We start from the raw sequence: 20,016 nt of genomic DNA on the forward strand, positions 1-20,016 counted from the left end.
GTTGATATCTACTTCCTGTTGAACACCTTGCTATCACTGTATGGAATAGACATGCGAGAGCTTCGGAAAGTTCATGTAGAAATAGAATGAAAAGGAAATGAAAGTTGTCCTTGAACTTTTTGAAGCTTTATACACTAGTAAACATTCAGTAAAGGCTAATTCTTACTTATTAGAAGTGTACCCATATGGTTTGTAGGTAATTTTATTACTACTACATATAAAGAATCGCTGAAGTTGGGACGAACCAAGAGCTACTAACATAAATTTCAAAATGAATAAATTAGAATGAATCAGTGATTATCAGTGTAATAACTTCAGTAATCTTGGCTAGTTTCTCTGTTATTTTATGTAAGTTATATGATTTTATGTAATTTATTTTAATATATAATGTAAAATAGTAGAAATCAATTTTTTTCTTAAGCACCAAACGGCACCCTTTGCTTTCCTAGGATTACTAAGCTGTTTAGGATATGGCTACACTGCCACAATAAAGTCTCCAGATTGCAATGGCTCAAGGAAAATGAAGTTTTCGCTTACACTGGAGCAGCAGCTCATAAACCATTTAACTCTAAGAGAGCATCTGCAGTCCAGAATCCCTTCAGCATTGTCATCATCTGAAAGCTCCAGACTTCCCAGTAGTTCATACCTTCGTCTGTGGCAAGGGGAAAGAGAGCATGCTCTTTTCTTCCCAACTTGCCTTCTGTCTTCAAGGCATGAAATGCTCACACCACTTCTTCCATTCCTTTGCCTGAAACTGCCACATGATCACGCATATTTCAAAGGAAGATGGAAAGTCTACCCGGAAGCCATGTAGCCAGCAGTAGTTCTATAATTGTAGACACCCAAGAGCCTGTCCGTACAAAGGGAAGGCCGGATTAACTTGTGTAACAAACAGACCTTAATTTTTTATTTCAGTTAGACGTAATCATAGCAGATTTGGATGGAGGCACTATTAAAATTCCTGAATGCATTCACCTGTCTTCCCTCCCGGAACCACTTCTACATCAGACTCAAGCAGCTCTTTCCTTGGTATGACATCGTTTAATACAAATTTTTTCTTAATTTAAATCTTACAGAGAGTTGAAATGAAGAACATCATCGGCATCATCACTTTAAAATTGGCACACAACTAGGTAGCTGCAGTAGTTAGGATGTGGCTTCTGGGGCGGTACGTGGGTTCTGAGTCGCAGTGAGGTAGTGACCCTGTGGGCAGAAACATGAAATAGCACTGCCTGGTTCCGAACCTTCACTCACTGCACCCTGAGACCTCCTCGGAAATGGAATAGAACCCCGTGGGGGACGGGGGGCTCCCGAGATTTGAATGCCAGTCTAGCACCTACCAATAGATACTTACTGCACAAATCATATCCTATTCCTAGCGCTCTTATTTCCTGGTCTTCATTGTGAGATGAATGTTTATCCATAAGATGACAAGCTCACTATTTACTACAGTGAAGCCTGGAGATTATATGGGTTATTAGGTAGGCATCCTTTTTTATTTGCATAACTGTGTGTTTACTATAACTATATTTAAATAGCATCAAAATCTGGTACCTTACAGATATCATCTAGGAAAATACTAGGTTAAAATGCACTGATTTAAATATCTCATTGATATTAAAATATTTTATATGATAAAACTTTTTTACTTTAGATTTTGCACCCAGATCTGGAAGTAGCAGATCATGCTTTTCCTCCTCCACGAACAGCTTTATCCCACTCAAAAATGCTGGTAAGCCTAGAGTGTTCATTTCCCGATGTGTGGAGTGCTGAGTTTGTATTTGTAAGGTTGCTAAAGAAATTGGGTGAAGTGCGAGTTTTATGTTATCTAGTAACATTAAAAAGTGTACCAACTTAGCAATTGGGAGAATCGGCAGCCACCTGTGTGTGTCTGGCAGTGGCCAGGAGGGGAAGCAGGGCTGATACTGTTGCCCTGAGGAGTCTAAAATAAATATATGACAAAAAATCAGAACCTACGTTATAACTTGGAAAAGTGCTCCTAGGGTCACCTTGAAAGAGCCATGGGGGGATTGAAAAAGGATTTTAAAAATGAAAGCAAAGATTGTTGATATCCGGATAATCAAATTTGGAAGGGTAGATTGCTAAAACCAGTTTTGATTAGAAGCCAGAAGTGGGGGGCCCAGGGGGTTGTCATGCCCCTATTGTAATGTTTTGTCCATACATTACCTTGAAGTGAGCTTTAACTTGGTCCGATGCACTTCTTAGAGGTGAGTTTTGTGGCCGGTAAGGAGCCTCACAGGATAGATACCTTTAACAAGTTACTGAAGCATCTTGACTTTATTTTCTAATTAATTATGTGTTGACTAAATAAATCTTTAAGTTTCCTTATAGTACTAAAATTGTGATTTTTTTTGAGGGTTGAATCATCAAAATAGATTTTTCTCACATTAATGTAAGAATAGATATTTATTACGTATGTACACTAAAAGAACTTAATAGATTTCAAGTTTAATCCTTTGGTTTTCTTCTATATTTGATGGTAGTTATTTCGGTGGTTATAAAAATCAGTGGAGTTGGGTAATAATACACCCTCGTTAACCTGGTAAAATTCTATGTCCTTTGTGTTCCCTGAGAGAAAAATCAGACGTACTAGAGGCAAGTCTTGTTGGGTTCCATAGAAAGAGCTCTAACAGCCTCTGCTATGCAACAAGTGGACAGACTGGCTGGATCCCTCACCCCAACTCACGTTTGCTGCAACAAGACTTATTGGATAATCGTAGAAGTTCTTCCCAACTTTATGATTTGATGGTATTTAATGTGTGTTTTAAGAAAAGTAAACTATATATTTCTTATAATATGTTCAGGATAAAGAAGTACGCGCAGTTTTCCTTAGATTATTTGCACAACTTTTCCAAGGATATAGATCATGCCTACAACTTATAAGAATTCATGCAGAACCAGTAATACATTTCCACAAGGTAAGATATGGTACTATATTGTATTTATCCCCAAAGCAGACTCTAATTTAGTAAAACTGCATTGCCAGGCATTTTTATATGAAATATGGTTATTTAAAGTTTGTTTTGGGGGGGGGGATTTCTGGTAATTTTTAATCATTTTATGGAACTGACTTAATATTTTTCTTTAGTGTTTATTGTCTTTACAAAGTTGTCTCTTTTAAAGCTGAGTAGTAATTTCTGATCTTTCCTTATCTTATGGACAGATTTATTTTTATTCTTTCCGGTATTTATTATACCCAAGGGCTCAACATCTTTGGATTCATATGCAAATGATACATGGCTTCACATAAGAGGCCAGAGCATTGGTGGAAAGGGAGGCTGGAACCCTTCCCCTGCAGATATGGAACAATTGTGTGATCGATTTCAGGCCAAAACAGAAAACCCTTTCCAAGGAAATAGGTTTCATAACTGCATATATGTGCATTAAAGTATTTATAGAGGCTTCACTCTTTCTACTGTTTTTGCTTTGATCATTTTGTCTGTTCATTTCCCATTTTCTGTCTTTGCAGACAGCTTTCCTGGGGCAGCGTGGTTTGGTTGAGAATGATTTCCTCACCAAAGTACTCAATGGCATGGCCTTTGCAGGGTTTGTTTCAGAAAGAGGACTTCCCTATCGATCCTGTGATCTCTTTGATGAGGTATCATTCTTATAAAATCAGTGCATGACTTACAGACCAAAATAGATTAGTACTTAGAAGTAGAATGGTATTTTTAAATGGTTTGTCAAAATTATTAGTCTATTTTAAATTAAATATAACATCTAAGTGTTGTTTTCTATTATGTTCAGCAGATTGAATTTACAATGTGGATTAGAAAAGTTAGGGGAAATTATAGGATGTGTTAGAATTACACAAAAATCTTGAGCTGTAGTTTTAAATGATCGCTTAAAATCCTTTAAAATGTTGATAGTAATTCTATTCTATAAATAGAAACTTTATTTTTAGAGACAATAGTACTGTGGGGTTTTTTTAATCCGTTTCATAAGGAAAAGAAAAGGGTCTGATTTTTTATATTTAAACATGACTTCAGACTACATTTAAGTCTGTCGGTGGTACAGAGTCATAGTTGAGTTTAGTGGCACTCTTATTAATTTCTAATGTCTGTTTGTCTAATTCACTTAACCCACTGCAGTTGAGTGGATTCCGACTCATGGATACCCGATAGGCAGAGTAGAACTGCATCATAGGATTTCTAAGACTGCAGCTCTTCCAGAAGCAGACTGCCTTATCTGTCTCTTGCCGAGTGCCTGACAAGTTAGCATCCCAGTGCTTAACCCACCCACCACCCAGGGCTCCTAGCTTCCCTTCCAGACTCAAAACCAAGTTCACTACCACCCAGTCAATTCTAACTTATAGTCAGGAGATAACTAAATAAATGGACGGCCAATGAGGCCTCCATCTGTAAGAACTGGCCACATAAGGGAAGAAGTAGGACAGAGGTGACTTGAAGGAAAGACTCTTGGGTTTGCTGTGCTTTCTCTTTTTCTAAAAGTATCTTCTCATTTATCCTTCAACTCTTCACAGCAACTCGTTTTGGTGGATTGAACTATGAATATTGTTTCCATTTCAACTTCTGAAAGAATACTACATATATTGGAATAATTAAAAAGTCCCCGAAGTCTAAAAAGGAAAAGCAATTTTAGCGCCTAAGATCGGAAGAGTAGTCACAGTTTGATTGTAGTCGTTTTATTTAGTCCAAAGATAATTCAAGACCTTAAAGATCCTTGGTTCAAAGAAGGATCGCTTTGTATGCTATGTAAAGATAATTATTCACAAGTAGATATTCAAGAAGAGACTTATGTTTTAATTATGCATGGTGTTTTTAGTTAATAATACACAGCATATGAAGAGATTGCTATTAGGCAGACTGTTCCTTCTAATAAATAATCATTGATTAATCACCAATTATCTAATACTAACATACGATGGCTTTAGATCCTGAGCAAATTACTTAATACATAGGGCTTTATGAGGTTAAATTAGACTTCTGAAGGATGAGTGATTTAGTTCTGCGTTGGTTTACATAACGTCTTTCTTTTCCATCCTGATTTTCCTCAGTAAGTCCTTCTGGTTGACTAAGGAAGTAGAAGGAGTCCCAGGGTCAGCTTCACCAGAACTACAAAGTCAGAATGATGACTTGCAGAAAGCTGGATTGCTTCAGCCTCTAGTTATTGTTAAAGGCCCTCCCTCCACTCTGGGTCCCTTTCCTCTAGCTCTCAGCCTAACCACGATCCTTCATGCTCCATGTTCTGCTCCCAGAGGGCTGTTAGCCTGGCTTACCCATGGCCATTGAGTCCACCCTGGCTCATAGTCACCTGAGAAGGGTTCCTGGGGTTGTATATCTTTCACAGATGGATAGCCCCAGCTTTCTCCCATGGAGCGGATGGTGAGTTGTAATTGCCAACCTTGCAGGTAGCAGCCCAGTGCTCACCCAACAGAGTTTCCAGGACCTTTAGCCTGTCAGAGAGTTTCGCCACCAATTTTATATGGCCTTTTTTTAATTGTGTATTTGTAATATCTAGATTGGAAACAATGGTAAGGCAAGAAGAACTCTATGCCTGATTCCTGTTGGGCCTCCTCTCATTGTCCATCCAGTTTCTGTGTTCTGCCTATAGTGGTGATGTCTGGTATCTTACTGATGTTACTTGAAAGCAGTTTGTTTATGTGTAGTATACATCAGCCAAGGGTCCAAGAGGATACCAGATCTAAGTAATTTCTCCTATCCTTTTTAATTGTTGAATGTTTTGCATAGGAATGAATGTAAGAAGCTCTGGTGGCGTAGTGGGGTATGCATTGAGCTGCTGACCTCCAGCGCAGTGGTTTAAACACAACAAGCACTGTCCAGGCGAAAGATGAGGCTCTCTGCTCTCATGAGGAGTCACTGTCTCGAAAGCCCACAGGAGCAGTTCTACCCTGCCCTACAGGGTCCCTGGCAGTTGGAACGGACTTGTAGGCAGTGGGCTTGGTGTTTGAGTTTATAGGAAAACAGCATTTTCTCCATGAAAAAGGACCCTTGTTTTCACTTAGGCAAAGGCAGCTTTACCGCATTAGGAACTTGGTGGGGGTGGGGAGCTAGTGAAGCTTTGAGAAGTAGTATGTTGCCTTATCCCCACTCTCTCTAAGGACAGAAGTGCTAGACAACCTTTCTGAGCCCTGGCCTAGAACATGGGTCGCCATGGGTTTCTATGGCTACATTCTCCAGGAGCCCTGGTGGTATAGTGGCTGTTAACTCCAAGGTCGGTGGTTTGAACCCACCCACTGCTTCATGAAAGAAAGATGTGATAGTTTTCTTTCATAAAGATTACACCCACAGAACTGTGAGATGATTCTACACCATCCTACAGGGTTCTAAGCTACTCCAAGGTAGTGGGTGGTGGTTTTCTAAATATGCCCCAATGAATCCTAGAGAGAAGGATCCCACATTACACTTAAAATGTATTTATTTACATATTTCCCCCTGTTAACACCCTTTTCTCGACCTCAAATGTACACATACAAACTCACCTGGTTCTCTCAGTAAATTAGTCAGAAGGGAGATGGACTAGAATTTATTTGATAGGTAGAGGGAGCCTAGGGCCGTTTGTTCTTCCATCTGATTTTAGATGCGGAAACTAAAACCCCGAGTCTGCGTTTATCCCGATGACATTGTCTGCAGGCTCTGTCTCGCTCAATCTGGCACACTCTCGCCCATTTTGTAAGACAGGGAGATGTCTGGAGACTTTCTGTAATCTTTGAGGACCATCTAGAGAATGATTGGACAAATGAATCCAAGAGATGACTTTTCCCCAAAACAAATAGGTCCATGCGGCATCAAGGAGTGACTACTAGACCAGCCAAGGACTCAACTCTGACATAAGGAGTTCCAAAAAACCCTCACTGCCAATGAGTCGATTCCGACGCGTGGCATCATACAGCACCAGGACAGGGTAGAATTGCTCCTGTGGAGTTCTGAGACCAGCTCTGTACAGGAATAGAAAGCCGCCTCTTCCTCCCATCGAGCCTCTGGTTTCAAACCGCTGTGGTCATCAGCCCAAATTGCAGCCACTGCACTCTCAGGGCCCCATAAAAAAAATCTAAACTCTTTGTATTGATAAAAATCTTTTAGCTTATTTTTGGCTTGCAAATTACATGAATTTATCACGTGTTTTCTAGCTTAGCTTACTTTGAAATTGATATTTTGCCATTTAATTCTTTTTCTAAGTTGGTAGCCTTTGAAGTAGAGCGCATTAAAGTAGAAGAAAATAACCCACTGAAGATGATAAAGCATGTGAGAGAACTTGCTGAGCAACTTTTCAAAAATGTGAGTATATATATTTATTTAGATTGTTATTGTAAAAGCATTACAAATGTTTTCTCTACAAAACTGAAAAGCTTCTCCTTTCTAGTGACTTAAAACTTTTTTCTGACTTAAAACTTTAGGACTATAAATCAAAATATATCACAGTGGTTACTCTAAATGGAAATAGACCATATTTTTCACAATAATTCTCTTGCCAATCACGTATTATAAAACATCTTAATCACAGTTCTCCAGTTTGTCACTGGCCTTCAGTATGAATTTCATCTGAGTCTCTGTATTCTTAAGATTACAGGGATCCAACAAAAAAAAAAGATTACAGGGATCCACATGTGACCTCCTCACTGGGAGAGGGACGGCAGAGAAGGGGGGGAGGAGGGAGACTCCGGATAGGGCAAGATATGACAAAATAACGATGTATAAATTACCAAGGGCACATTGGGAGGGGGGAGCGGGGAGGGAGGGAAAAAAAAAGAGGACCTGATGCAAAGGGCTTAGGTGGAGAGCGAATGCTTTGAGAATGATTGGGGCAGGGAATGTATGGATGTGCTTTATACAATTGATGTATGTATATGTATGGATTGTGATAAGAGTTGTGTGAGTCCCTAATAAAATGTAAAAAAAGAAAGAAAAAAAAAAAGAATGACGAAGGCAACAAATGTATAAGGGTGCTTTGCTCAATTGATGTATGTATGGATTGTGATAAGAGTTGTATGAGCCCCAATAAAAATATTTATTAATTAAAAAAAAAGATTATCGACCATTGTTAAGACAAACACTAGGCTCACGAGTCTCTAACCAGTACCAACTCAGAACTGACCAATGAAATCTGCTCCAAGCGAATACAGAGCTTGTCAGCTAGGCCATGGAAATGGAATTACATTTTTTGAACAGATGGAGAGTGAAACATTGAATGATTTTTAATGTACAAGGTGGCAGGTGACCTCAGAAACTGAAGGGTGAAAGTGTGCCCTGGATAGAGGAAATTGAATAAATCAGAAGGATTAGGTTGTGATAAAATGTGAAATAATTGTTTGCTTATCAAGAAAGAGGAAACCCTAAAGGAGAGAGATAATATAGCTATCCAGAAAAATGGATTTGGTTTAAGTACTGCCCATTGCCCCAGCTTATGAAGCTTCTCAGCGTTGAACTGGTAGGAATCACTGTCTTCCAGGAAAAACCTGAGGGAGAACGACATTAAGAGCATAGAGTTAAGAAGGATAGAGATGGGAATTGTGGCCAATACCTTGGCTCTACTGGACACACAGGAACCTGTGGGAGCTAGACCACGGCAGGACAGCGCTGTTTTTCTGATCTCACAAGTTTCTACCTTTGGAAGGATGTAGCCTTCCCACTTTTTTCTCTCTCCTGTTAGTGGAAATCTGGGTTTTCCCTCACTGACAAGTTTCCTCCTTATACAATTCCTGGCTTTCACAGGCGCATGTGGGCGTGCATGAGGGTGGGGGGGGGGGTGTTTATATTAAATGTAAGTATGTGAGGGGCCTTCAGAAAGTTTCAATGTTCTTTTAATTCCATCTTTCCATGAACTTTTTGAAGCCCCTGATGTAGTCTTTGCCTTTGAGGAACAATGGCTAACACATGCAATAATTACTAGCCATAGCATTCTTAGGCCTGTCAAAAGATGGATTTAGTTTCTATCTTAAGTCACTTAACACAGTGATACATTAGTTGACAGTTAACTTTAGGCCATTCATTTCTTAACAGGCAGTACTTGCATGTCCATAAGTATATCACCTTCTAAATCATAACATATTGGCTTAACTAAAGTATAATAAATGATTTTCAGTTACTTGAGTCCCAGGATCTCTTTTCATTTTATTGACTGACCACATTTTGTCATTTAAAAATCATCTGACTGGTTCTCTAAACTCCAACTATGACTGTGCCTAAATAATAAATGTTTCTAGATTAATATGCTGAAACACACACAAAGAATCTGTTAGAAAAAAGCCGTATGTTCCCTGCTGGCCGTGGCTGCTTACGGTGACCGTAGAGCCCACGTACAGCACAAGCCCACGAGGACTTTGTTACACTGACATAATACGAAACCCCGAGTTCATTGTAACACACCAGGCATGTGCTTATCTTACATAGATCAACTGTAAGGTAGGTACCATGATCCCCCTTTTACTGGGGTAACTGGCTCAGGATTATATGGTTATTGAGTGGTGGAATCCAGACGTTAAGCTCAAGAATTTTCCTCCATTAGACTGGGTCATTTCTGATTGAAAAATAATGATGTTTCCAATGGTTGGTTGATGTTACACTTTGTTCTGCTTAACAGCTTTAATGTACTTTCTCATTTGATCGTGAAAACACCTTGTGAAATAGGACAGGTATTTATGTTTCTTGCGTATTAGAAGTGATTTATTGATAAATTACAAGAAAAATAAAATCACAAATGGAGTCTGGGATTGAGGCTCTGATATGGATCTCTTTAATAACTGAATGTTTAGTTCTCGGTCTTTACAAGGCAGTCCCAGCAGTACAAGGTAAAATTTTATGGACAGTAAGTGGCTGGAGCTAGACTTTCTGATACAAGTTGTCGCTCTTAATACCTGAACATCCAATGTATGCAAGGGCCGTGCCAAGCACGGTAATGCACAGGCACTGTCAGTGTCTCCTTTCTTGCCGTAATGGAATTAAATGACGCGTACCTCAAACTAAACCAACATCGAACTGATGATCACAGCTTTTTTAATCTAGTAATTATACATTCTGTATGTTTAGACCTCTTTTGTTTTAAACATTTTATTAGGGGCTCATACAACTCTTATCACAATCCATACATATACATACATCAATTGTATAAAGCACATCCGTACATTCTTTGCCCTAATCATTTTCAAAGATGTGTAGACCTTTTCTTGATTTTTTTACAGTAGTGATCTCATATTTGTCTTTCTGTGATTGACTTATTTCACTCAGCATAAATGAATGTAAGACACAAACCACCTCTGTCCTTTAAAAATGACATTTTTAAAACAATCATGATGAGAGATTGTATTCCTAGATAAAAAATGGAAATATACCTTCAAATCTATGTTTTGAGCCCTTATTGGACTTTATCCCCCACCCCCGTAATCCAATTTTTTAATTCAATCAATTCTGTTCATTCTGTGGGTATTTATTAGGCACCTACTCCAAAAACCAAACCCTTGCCACCCAGCTGATCCCAGTTCACAATGACTCTGCCCAGTAGGGTTTCCTTAGCTGTCCTCTATATGAAAGTCAACTGCAAGTTGACTGGTGGGTTTGAACACTCGACCTTTCAGCTAACAGTGGAGCACCTTGCCACTGTGTCACCAGGGCTCCTGGAGCAACGACTATGCTAGACATTTTTAAAATCATTTTATTGGGGGCTCATACAATTCTTATCACAATCCATACATACATCCATTGTGTCAAAAACATATATACATTTGTTGCCATCATCATTCTCAAAACATTTGCCTTCTACTTGAGCCCTTAATATCTGCTGCTCATTTTCCCCCTCCATCCCCACTCCCCCCACCTCGTGAACCCTTCATCGTTCATATATTATTATTATTTTGTCATATGTTACACTGTCTGACATCTCCCCCTGCCCTCTTCTCTGCTGTCCCTCCCCCAGGGATGAGGCTATATGTAGATTCCTTTAATCAGTTCCCCCTTTCTACCCTACATTCTCTCCACCCTCCAGGCATCGCGCTCTCATCACTGGTTCTGGAGGAGTCATCTGTCCTGGATTCCCTGTGTTTCCAGTTGCTATCTGTACCAATGTACATGCTCTGGTTGTATGCTAGGCATTTTCTAAGGGCACTGATTCTCCTCCACATTCTTACAAAGAGAATAACACATATATGACCTATACACTTTTGAGAATACCCCAGTGGATTGTCATCAGTGGATTTATACATTTTATTCCTGATCTAAGATTCTAAAGTGTGCATCAGTACAGCATTCCTGAAGTAAATACTTGCACAAAGTTAAAGAACAGGACACGATGGTAAAGTTGCTTTCTTGGGCCATGCAGGAAGTTGATTGAGGCAGGGAAGGGAATTATGTCAATCAAGGAAAATATTCCAGATGGTTCTATCTTTAGCTAGTCCGTTATTTTATCTCATTTCTGAAATTCTCTTTGGGTAAGCAAGAACAAACTATATAATTTGACAGTTTCCTTAATACTGGGTTATAATTCAGACCCAGTGATTCTATTCAGATGTTTCTAAATACTTTATTACACTCACATTTGGAATAGGTGTCTAGCCTCTCTCCTTCACTACGTTTTAAAGTACTGTAAGAACCTGTCCTCGTTTTTTCAGTTTCTTCTCACTACATCTTGCTAATATTGTATCGTGAGACTTGAGGAATGTGAATAGGGTAAATAGCAACTGTACTAAGCTGCTCTTCTCTATCGAGGAGAGGGGAACAAGAAGGTAAAATAAAGGAGGAAGGACCTACATCAAATTGACACAAATTGTGTCAATGTTGGCAGGATTTATCCCATGAAGATGATTAGTATCACTTCTATACAGCGATTCTTCCAATTCCTAGTAGATGATCCTGAGGTTTGTCCACCTTAGGAACCCAACTGGTGTACTGGTTACACATTGGGATGTTAGCTGCAAGGGCAGCAGTTTGATCCTCCACAGCCACTCACTCTTTGGGAGAAAGATGAGGCTTTCTGCTCCGGAAAAGGTTTACAGCTTTGAAAACCCACAGGGGAAGTTCCACTCTGTTCTGTAGGGTCGAGAAATAACCATTTCTTTCAGGAAAATGAACACAAGACCTAGTCCCATGAAGGTGAAGATTTAATAGATCTAAAACGTCCCACCTTTCCAAACTGCTGTTCCATTCCATCACCTCTGACATCACCCACCCCTTATCCTGTTAGTATACTCCCTGACAGCCCAGGTTTCTGCAGTTCACTACACTGGCCACCCAGAACTCACAAACATGCATACATACATACATACATACATACATACATACATACATACATACATACATAAGGCTCACATAGTTGTAGGTTCTAAGATGCACCAAATCCAAAATTCAGACATCCATCTGGACACTACTCCTCATCCCCAAGGGTGCAGAAGATCGTGTAACCAAGTCAGGTGACAGATCACACCACGAATTCCAAAAACCAGAGGTCATGCAGAGAAAGGCAAGTGAGATGCAGGATCCAAAGGATGCTCTCCACCGCTGGTTCGTTTCTCTGCTGGTAGTGTCACCTTCACCCCCCACCCCACCCCCACCCTCGGCTTGGAGGGCTGTATCCTGTTAACACGCACTCCCCAACCTTGTCTTCCCCATCCCCATCAGGAAGAGGTTTTTGGCGGAGTCACAGAGAGGATGGCTAGAAGAGCCAAAACAGGCCCTTCCACTGCAGGCGCTGTGATTAGAACTCTCTCCACTGAGTTCAGTGTGGTCTTGGAGTCCCACTTTGGCATTCAGATGAGTTTTTTGTTTTTAACTGTTTTATTGGCGTAGGATCCACATATCAGTAGTTCAGCACATCGAGAATTGCATGATCATTACCACAATCAGTTTTAGAACGTGTTTTCTTTCCTGTATTAATCGTTATCAGCTCCCCTTTTCCCCTCAACCTCCCCTGCCATCCTCCCATGACACCATAAATCCAGTTACTGTCTCTGTAGATTTACCTATCCTGGATCTCATATACAGAAAAGCATAGCAAAGAAAACTAACAACAACAAAGTAAAACAGAAAAACCCTTAGTTGAAATGAAAGTAGAAAATATGGAAAACTATGGCAAATTTTAAATGAGTCAAAATGGGGGTCCAATGATAAGGTGTTACATTTTAACCTAACTCCATCTGAAATAATCCACTTTCCGATGCACTCTGTAGGATAGCAAGCCTTCTCACATCCCTGGTCTATAGTCGGAGGGAATTCACCAGAGGATTGATCCACTTGTATATCCCCCATACCCCACTTTTTAAAACTGAAACAACTTTAAAATAGGTTAAGGGGGCGGTCAAATGGTAAGATGCTGCATCTTACCCTAACCACTTCTACTGTAATAGACCATAAGGCCCTCTCTCTGATTACACGGCTTCTCACTCCCCGACTCTGATCAGAGACGCTCTCCTGGAGGCTTAGACTAGGCGAGGACCCTGCAAATAGATGATTTTAGGCTCTCATTGGCCAGAGCCTTTGCAAATCAGGTGTTCACAAGTTAAGCTCTGCTAGCATTCCCGCCTTTGGGTTGGAATGTATTATTTTCAATCCTTGCATCGCACAGGCTGGCAGGCTTCTTCCACATAGACTTAGTTGACACATCACTTAGATGGCTGCCGTTAAGACCCCAGATGCTGTTCTTTCTGAGAGCGGGGCACCATCTGTTTTCTTCACCACACTTTGTTGTAGCACCCATATCTTCAGTGATCTCTTCAAGTCTTTAATATTTGCATGAAATTGCATTTAGCTGTTTATCTGACCTATCCCGATGATTCTTTTGTTTGTTTTTTATTCAATACATCAAATGTATTTTTTAAATTTTATTTTTAATTGGGAATTAACACATATATTATCCCTATGATTCGTGACGTAAGGAAACACTAAACAAAAGAAAGAGAGAGCATATGTAGGGCTTATTTTAAGAGAATCTTGCTATGGGTTTGTGTCCCACATCGAGATATGCTGAAGCCTTAACCACCCGCAGGACCTCAGAATGTGACCTCACTGGTAACTGAGGCTGTTGCAGAGGCACTTAATTGGCACCATGTGGCATACTGGAGTATGCCAATCCCTGATCCAGTGTGCCTGGTGTCCTTATAAGAAGATAATGCCACCTGAAGGCAAATGGGAGGAGAGGCAGGCACATGCAAACGGAGGCCTGAGTTGCAGCTATGCTGTCACAAGCCTAGGCACGCCTGCACACACTCCATGTGCTACAGCGGAAACTTACAGCAACAGCCAGAAGTTGAAAGCAACGGGTCGGGATCTTCCCCTAAAACTGTGAGGGCGAGCAGAGCCCTGCCAATACCAGGGTTCAGCTTTCTGCCTCCAGCTCTGTGAGAGCCCTTTTCTGTTGTTTTAAGCCAAGCCAGTTTGCGGTGCTTTGCTGTGGCAGCCCTCAAAACTAATCTGTCAGGCAAGATGAGGACCTTGTGGGCCTCCCAGGGACATCTGGTTTACTGTGTCACATAGTGCAGTTTTAAAGTTGGGTTTTGCACTTACCATAGTGCTTAAATATTTGTGAGACTGTGTAATTCTGGGGGGAGTTTTCTTAAAAGTCCAAGGAAAAATGATAAGAAATTTCTAATTTTGCTTTATGGGTATTTCATTGCCCTGCTTCAAATCATATGCATGTTAAAATCCAAATGGGGGACAAATTTCAACATAGGAATTGCTATTCTAAGTCAAATAGCATCTATGCTATTTAAATCTCCAGAGAAAGTTAATTTCACTACCAGGCAAAGTTAATGCACAATGCAATTTTGGTACTCTTTGCCAAGCATGAGGACACAGATGCATGTTTTCATTTTCTGTTATGAGAAGTACTGAAGATAGAGTAGTTGTCCTTGGTCTGAGAAAGTTAAGATATAACAGACTATTGAGAGAAGTGCTGCAGTAGTAAATGAGGCCCCAGCTCAGCGTGTCAGCTCCACGTCAGCACCTATTCCCGTCTGCCTGTACTCATCAGTGCATTAGTTGTAAGTACAGTCCATTGTGTTGTAATTTCCACGTAGGAAAATTAACCTTCTATAGTGTAGGAGTCTATAGATTTTGTCAAATACAAGCACTCATTCAAAAAAAAAAGCACATGCAGTCATATGACCACGAACACCATTTTCATTACCCCCAAAATTCCATAATACCTCTTTTTGTATTCACGTCCTGCCACTATTTCAAACTGTTGGCAACTATTAATATGTTTTTACCCCTATAGTTTTCATTTTCCACAATGTCAGCATGTAGATTTTTTTAGTCTGACTTTTTTTATTGAGCATAATTCATTTGAGATTCATTAATTTCTTTTGTATTGTTGAATATTCATTAAAACATTGAAAAGCAAGGATGTTACTTTGGTGGCTAAGGTATGCCTAAGCTAAGCCAGGGCATTTTCAGTTACCTCAAAGGCATGTGAAAGTTGGACAGTGAAGAAGGAAGACCGAATGCATCGAAGAAGAGTCGATGCATTTGAACTATTGTGTTCACAAAGAATAATGACAGTACCAAGGCATGCCAGAAGAGTAAACAGATCTGCCTGGAAGTACTTCCCGAATGCTCCTGAGAGGCAAGGAGAGTGAGACTTGGGCTCCTATATTTTGGGCCTTGTCAGGAGACACCAGTCCCTGGAGAAGAAGATCATGCGTGAGAAAGTGGCGAGGCAGCTAGGAAGAGGAAGGCCCTCCATGGGAGTGATTGACACAGTAGCCACCACAGTGGGCTCACACATAAGAACGATTGAGGGTGCCAGCTGCCACTACTGAGCCTCCACTCCGAGTGTCCTGATGAGAGCCTGGAGGAAAATGTGGGGAAGAACTCAAACTCCTAAAATGTCAAGACTTCCCAAATTAGCAGATACAACTTAGCTAAATAACAGATTGGCTCATGAAGTACAGAATAGCACCCGTGCGTTTTAAGCGTCTTTTAAAAATCATCTAGTTGAGACCAAATGTTCACAGATAAATCAAAGAGGAAAGCAGCTAGAGCACTGGAAAGAGCCAGAGACGGATGCATGAGGGAGAGAAGACATGGTGAATAGTGTATCCAGCCTCACCAAGTAAGCTGTGTAGAACTGATTCAAGCTGATAAACAACACAACTCATTGAGAACAGGGCAGAACTGCCTCATGGGGTTTCCAAAACCAGAGCCAGCCATGCCCCACCTCCTCAGGAGCAGCAGACAGGTTTAAACCACCGCCTTCCAGCTGCAGCCCAGCAGCCCACGGAGCTGCCAGCCCAAATTTGTTTTAGTAAACTTGCACTTGACATACAATAAAATGTTAAGTGTGTTCTCAGCCTTGTTTTCTGTAAACCCTAGGCTCATCCTTATGCAGACTAAGGACCCCCTTGCTTCTTGCCGCACCAAAATACAAACAAACAAAAAGCATGTTTCTAGACTAGTTGGTGTGGATATCCTTTTAAGTCTGAGAAAATCATTGTATCTCTTGAGTTTACAGACCAAAATTCTCTCCAAAACCTGCATTTTCCCCGCTCTGTGGTTCCAATGGACATTGTTCCCAGGCTCAGTGTTGTGTTTAGTCATTAAAATCTTTGGTTATTACTTTGTATTTGCATGTCTGTGGATTCAAACATAAAAATGTGCCCTGTTGTGTTGGCAAAGAATGAACACCCTTGTTTCAACAAGGAAAATTTCAACAGAATTGGGCTGCAGTTTTTAATGAACTGAGTAACTTTCAAAGGACCAGTCCAAATGTATTTGAAGTTACAAGCCAAGGGAAGTGTTTCTATGAATATTCATGGTACAATGAGCTTTAAAAGTTCCACTCCATGCTGTCTTCTCAAAAACCGTTCTGTGATTGGCTTGCCTGGCTTGAAGGTGGCAAAGGCCACCTTCATTTATCCCATTGCCCATTAGAGGGCAGCAGCGCACAGACACGTCAGCCAGAAAATCAAACAGTAAATTTTTGAGAATGCAACTTTTTTGAATGTTGTAAACATATGGAGGGTATCATAATTGAGTAATTTTAAGCTATAGCTTGCATTCTCATGTAGAATATCTACAATGGTGAAATGGCATCAACTTTGTTTAACAGAATTTAAAAGTGCTATCAATCTAAATTGTGTCTGCATTTGGTTGGCAATATCTCAAATTGTTTATCAAGGGGGGGGAACACAATAGCATAATCTTTTCTTTATTAAGTAATTTTAATTTACACCGTTATTAGGTGGTACTATTACCATTAAGAAAATCTAAGAATCAGGTAATAGTGCTAGGAATGTTGAAAAAGAAAGCGTTGCTTTTAGATTTAGGGCATGACACCATGCTGTGGAATATCTAGTGAATCAGGCATTTTCAGGTGAACATGTGCTAGACTTTTGGAGTGGGCAGTGGTAGTTCAGTGGTAGAATTCGGAGTTTCCATGCAGGAAACTCAGGCTTGATTCCCAGACACAGCCACCACCTGTCAGTAGTGACTTGAGTGTTTCCATGAGGCCCAACAGCTTCCAGGGGAGCTTTTAGATTAAGACAAACTAGGGGGAAGGGCCTGATGATCCACTTCTGAAAATCAGCCATAGAAAACACCTTGAATCACAACACTTCCTGTTGCCAACCAATCGATCAGAGGACGGAGTAGCCTTTCATTCCAATGGGCATTGGAGTCACCATGAGTCAGAAGCTAGCAGGAGCAAACAACAAAACACTCTTGGAACAGTCTGGCATTTATCCCGGGAAGTTAGAGCGGTGTGGGGATGGTATGGGTGTATATGAACCCTAAAATCTTGATAATGTGGTCACAAAGAACAAATATATAAAGGGAAAGTGGATAAATGTATTAAAATAGCTATTTTGGCGAGTTCCTTGTGAACTTAGATTTAAAGCAAGATTTTTAAGTGTTTAACGGCATTATAAGATGGGAAAAACTTCAGAAGTAGTGTTAAATGAAACTTACTGTCATTGAATGGATTCCAACTCATAATGATCCTATTTAGGGTTTATAGGAGCAGACATACTCATCTTTCTCCCATGGACTAGCTAGTGGGTTTGAACCATTGACCTTGAAGTTAGCAACCTTGCTGTTGTTGCCAGGTGCCATGGGATTAGCTCCAAGTTATAGGATTCCTGTGTTTAAGAGATAAAGACACTGCCCAGTTATGCACCATCCACATTGTTACTGTTATTGCAGCCACCAAGTCAGTCCATCTCCTCGAGGTTACCCCTTTCCCAGACCTCGCTCGATAACGTGACCAAGTTACATGAGAGAACAGCTCACCATATCGGCTTCTAAGGACCATTTTGGTTGTACTTCCTCTAAAACAGATTTGCTGTGTTTTCTGGCAGTCTGTGGTACCTTGAATAGTCTTTTGCAATACCATAATTCAAACGCATCACTTCTGCTGTGGTCTTCTTCACTCGTCCAGTTTTCACACACAGGTGAGGCCAATGCAAATATCATGGCTTGGTTCAGATATACCTTGGTCTTCAAAATGACATCTTTGCTTTTCAACTCTCTAAAGAGATGCTGTGCAGTAGATTTTCCTGGAATATGCCCTTTGCTGTCTTGACTGCTGCTCCCGTGAGCCCTGAAAGTTTATCCTTCCCTAAGAAGGACAGACATTGATGTGTGCAGCTTTTCAAATGATTCAGGGGGGAAATGGGAGAAAAAGAAATGGAAAAGAAGAGAAAGTAATATTACAAAATGATAAATGATCAGGGATTGTTGAACTTTTGCTGAAAGGAAGTCAGGGGTTCAATGTAGTGCTATAATTTGTAGGTTTAAAAAACTTCATATTTATAAGTTGTTGAGAATGATGATGGCAACAAATGTGCAAATGTGCTTGACACAATGGATGGATGTATGGATTGTGATGAGAATTGTATGAGCCCTCCCCCCCAATAAAATTATTTTTTAAATTTTTGCAAGTTGGGGGAGAAAAAAACAACAATGAAAACAGTTCCTCTTCTCTTGACCTTATAAAATATGTCTGAAATCATGTCAGCAGTGGGCATAATAGTGAGGCATTTCACATGTTTTAAGATGAACATGTCATATCACGGGACAAACTCGAACAGACCAACGTAAATCATTTTGAGAGCAAGAAGCCAGAAGATGAGCATATATCGTCAGGGAAATGGATGAAATTGAACTTGAGAGGCTAAATTGGTATCTGTAAGCTTTCTTTTCTCCTTCATACTTTTCTCACATTTTAAATTTGGTTCTAATAAATATTAATTCCACCATGAGAAAATTTTGTTTTTTATTATCAGGGAAATAAGTGTAAATAGAAGCAGAAGTAGTAAAGAATCCTTTTTCAATGTCCTATCTCAGGCTGCACATGAGTTACCTCAGCAGCCTGAAAAAGAAGTCTCCCCAACTTGTTTCTGAGACTTTGTTTCTAATTGTGAGAACATAAGCTGTGAATAGGAATTGTATCTGAAAGGACAAAAAAGAGCAAACATACTATTTTTTTCAGACATACTATTTCTGAGAAAGGGTTGTTTAAAAGCTAAACTGGTGGTGTTGATGTAATCCCAGGCAACATTTCGCAGCACTTGTTTGAACAGTTGGTTTAGAAAGTAGTGATCATGAAGATGTGGTGTTGGGCTTTGCTTATCGCTTTTTCTCTTTCATGGCTAATGATCTAGGAGGACGATATGAACTCCATAGAAAAGGGTTCCTTTGGCAAGACGATAAATTTTAGTCTGGTTTCACCGACTCAGGAAGCCTGTGATACACAGAAGTGTGTGTACTTTAGGCGAAGTCCAGCATGACAGGAAAGGGACAAACAGCAAGAACCGAGCCCGGGCTTTTTGACACTTAGAGCTGTATTCCCTCCCTTATTTTGCTGGAAAATTCTGCTGATATCATCCACCTGAGACCAGCCTTTCCTTTGACTGGGTCTGGACCACTTGACCAAAAAGCTGTGGGCAAAGCCCTAGCAGATGATGACTTTGTCCAAGGATGTTTGGGGTACGATTGAACTGAATCTGTAACACTGAATAACATGGGTTCAGTGAGAAAAAGGAATTTTCTTGTTGTAAAGGATAATAAATACTAGAATTGGTCTAAGAGCGGT

At 40.2% G+C, this 20,016-nt stretch overlaps 1 protein-coding gene across 3 annotated transcripts in view; it reads left to right on the forward strand.

Annotated features, from left to right (window-relative positions):
* SBF2 (SET binding factor 2) overlaps positions 1-20,016 on the forward strand; it is a 384,097-nt gene that overhangs the window by 207,665 nt on the left and 156,416 nt on the right. For all 3 annotated transcript variants that reach the window (XM_075546087.1, XM_075546088.1, XM_075546089.1), the window contains 5 exons: positions 916-1,029; positions 1,655-1,732; positions 2,826-2,939; positions 3,491-3,619; positions 7,182-7,280. In XM_075546087.1, the coding sequence (XP_075402202.1) occupies positions 916-1,029; positions 1,655-1,732; positions 2,826-2,939; positions 3,491-3,619; positions 7,182-7,280 (534 nt within the window). The remainder of the gene's footprint in view (positions 1-915; positions 1,030-1,654; positions 1,733-2,825; positions 2,940-3,490; positions 3,620-7,181; positions 7,281-20,016) is intronic.

The sequence above is a fragment of the Tenrec ecaudatus genome, chromosome 4 (assembly GCF_050624435.1).
Source record: "Tenrec ecaudatus isolate mTenEca1 chromosome 4, mTenEca1.hap1, whole genome shotgun sequence".
Classification (NCBI taxonomy): domain Eukaryota; kingdom Metazoa; phylum Chordata; class Mammalia; order Afrosoricida; family Tenrecidae; genus Tenrec; species Tenrec ecaudatus.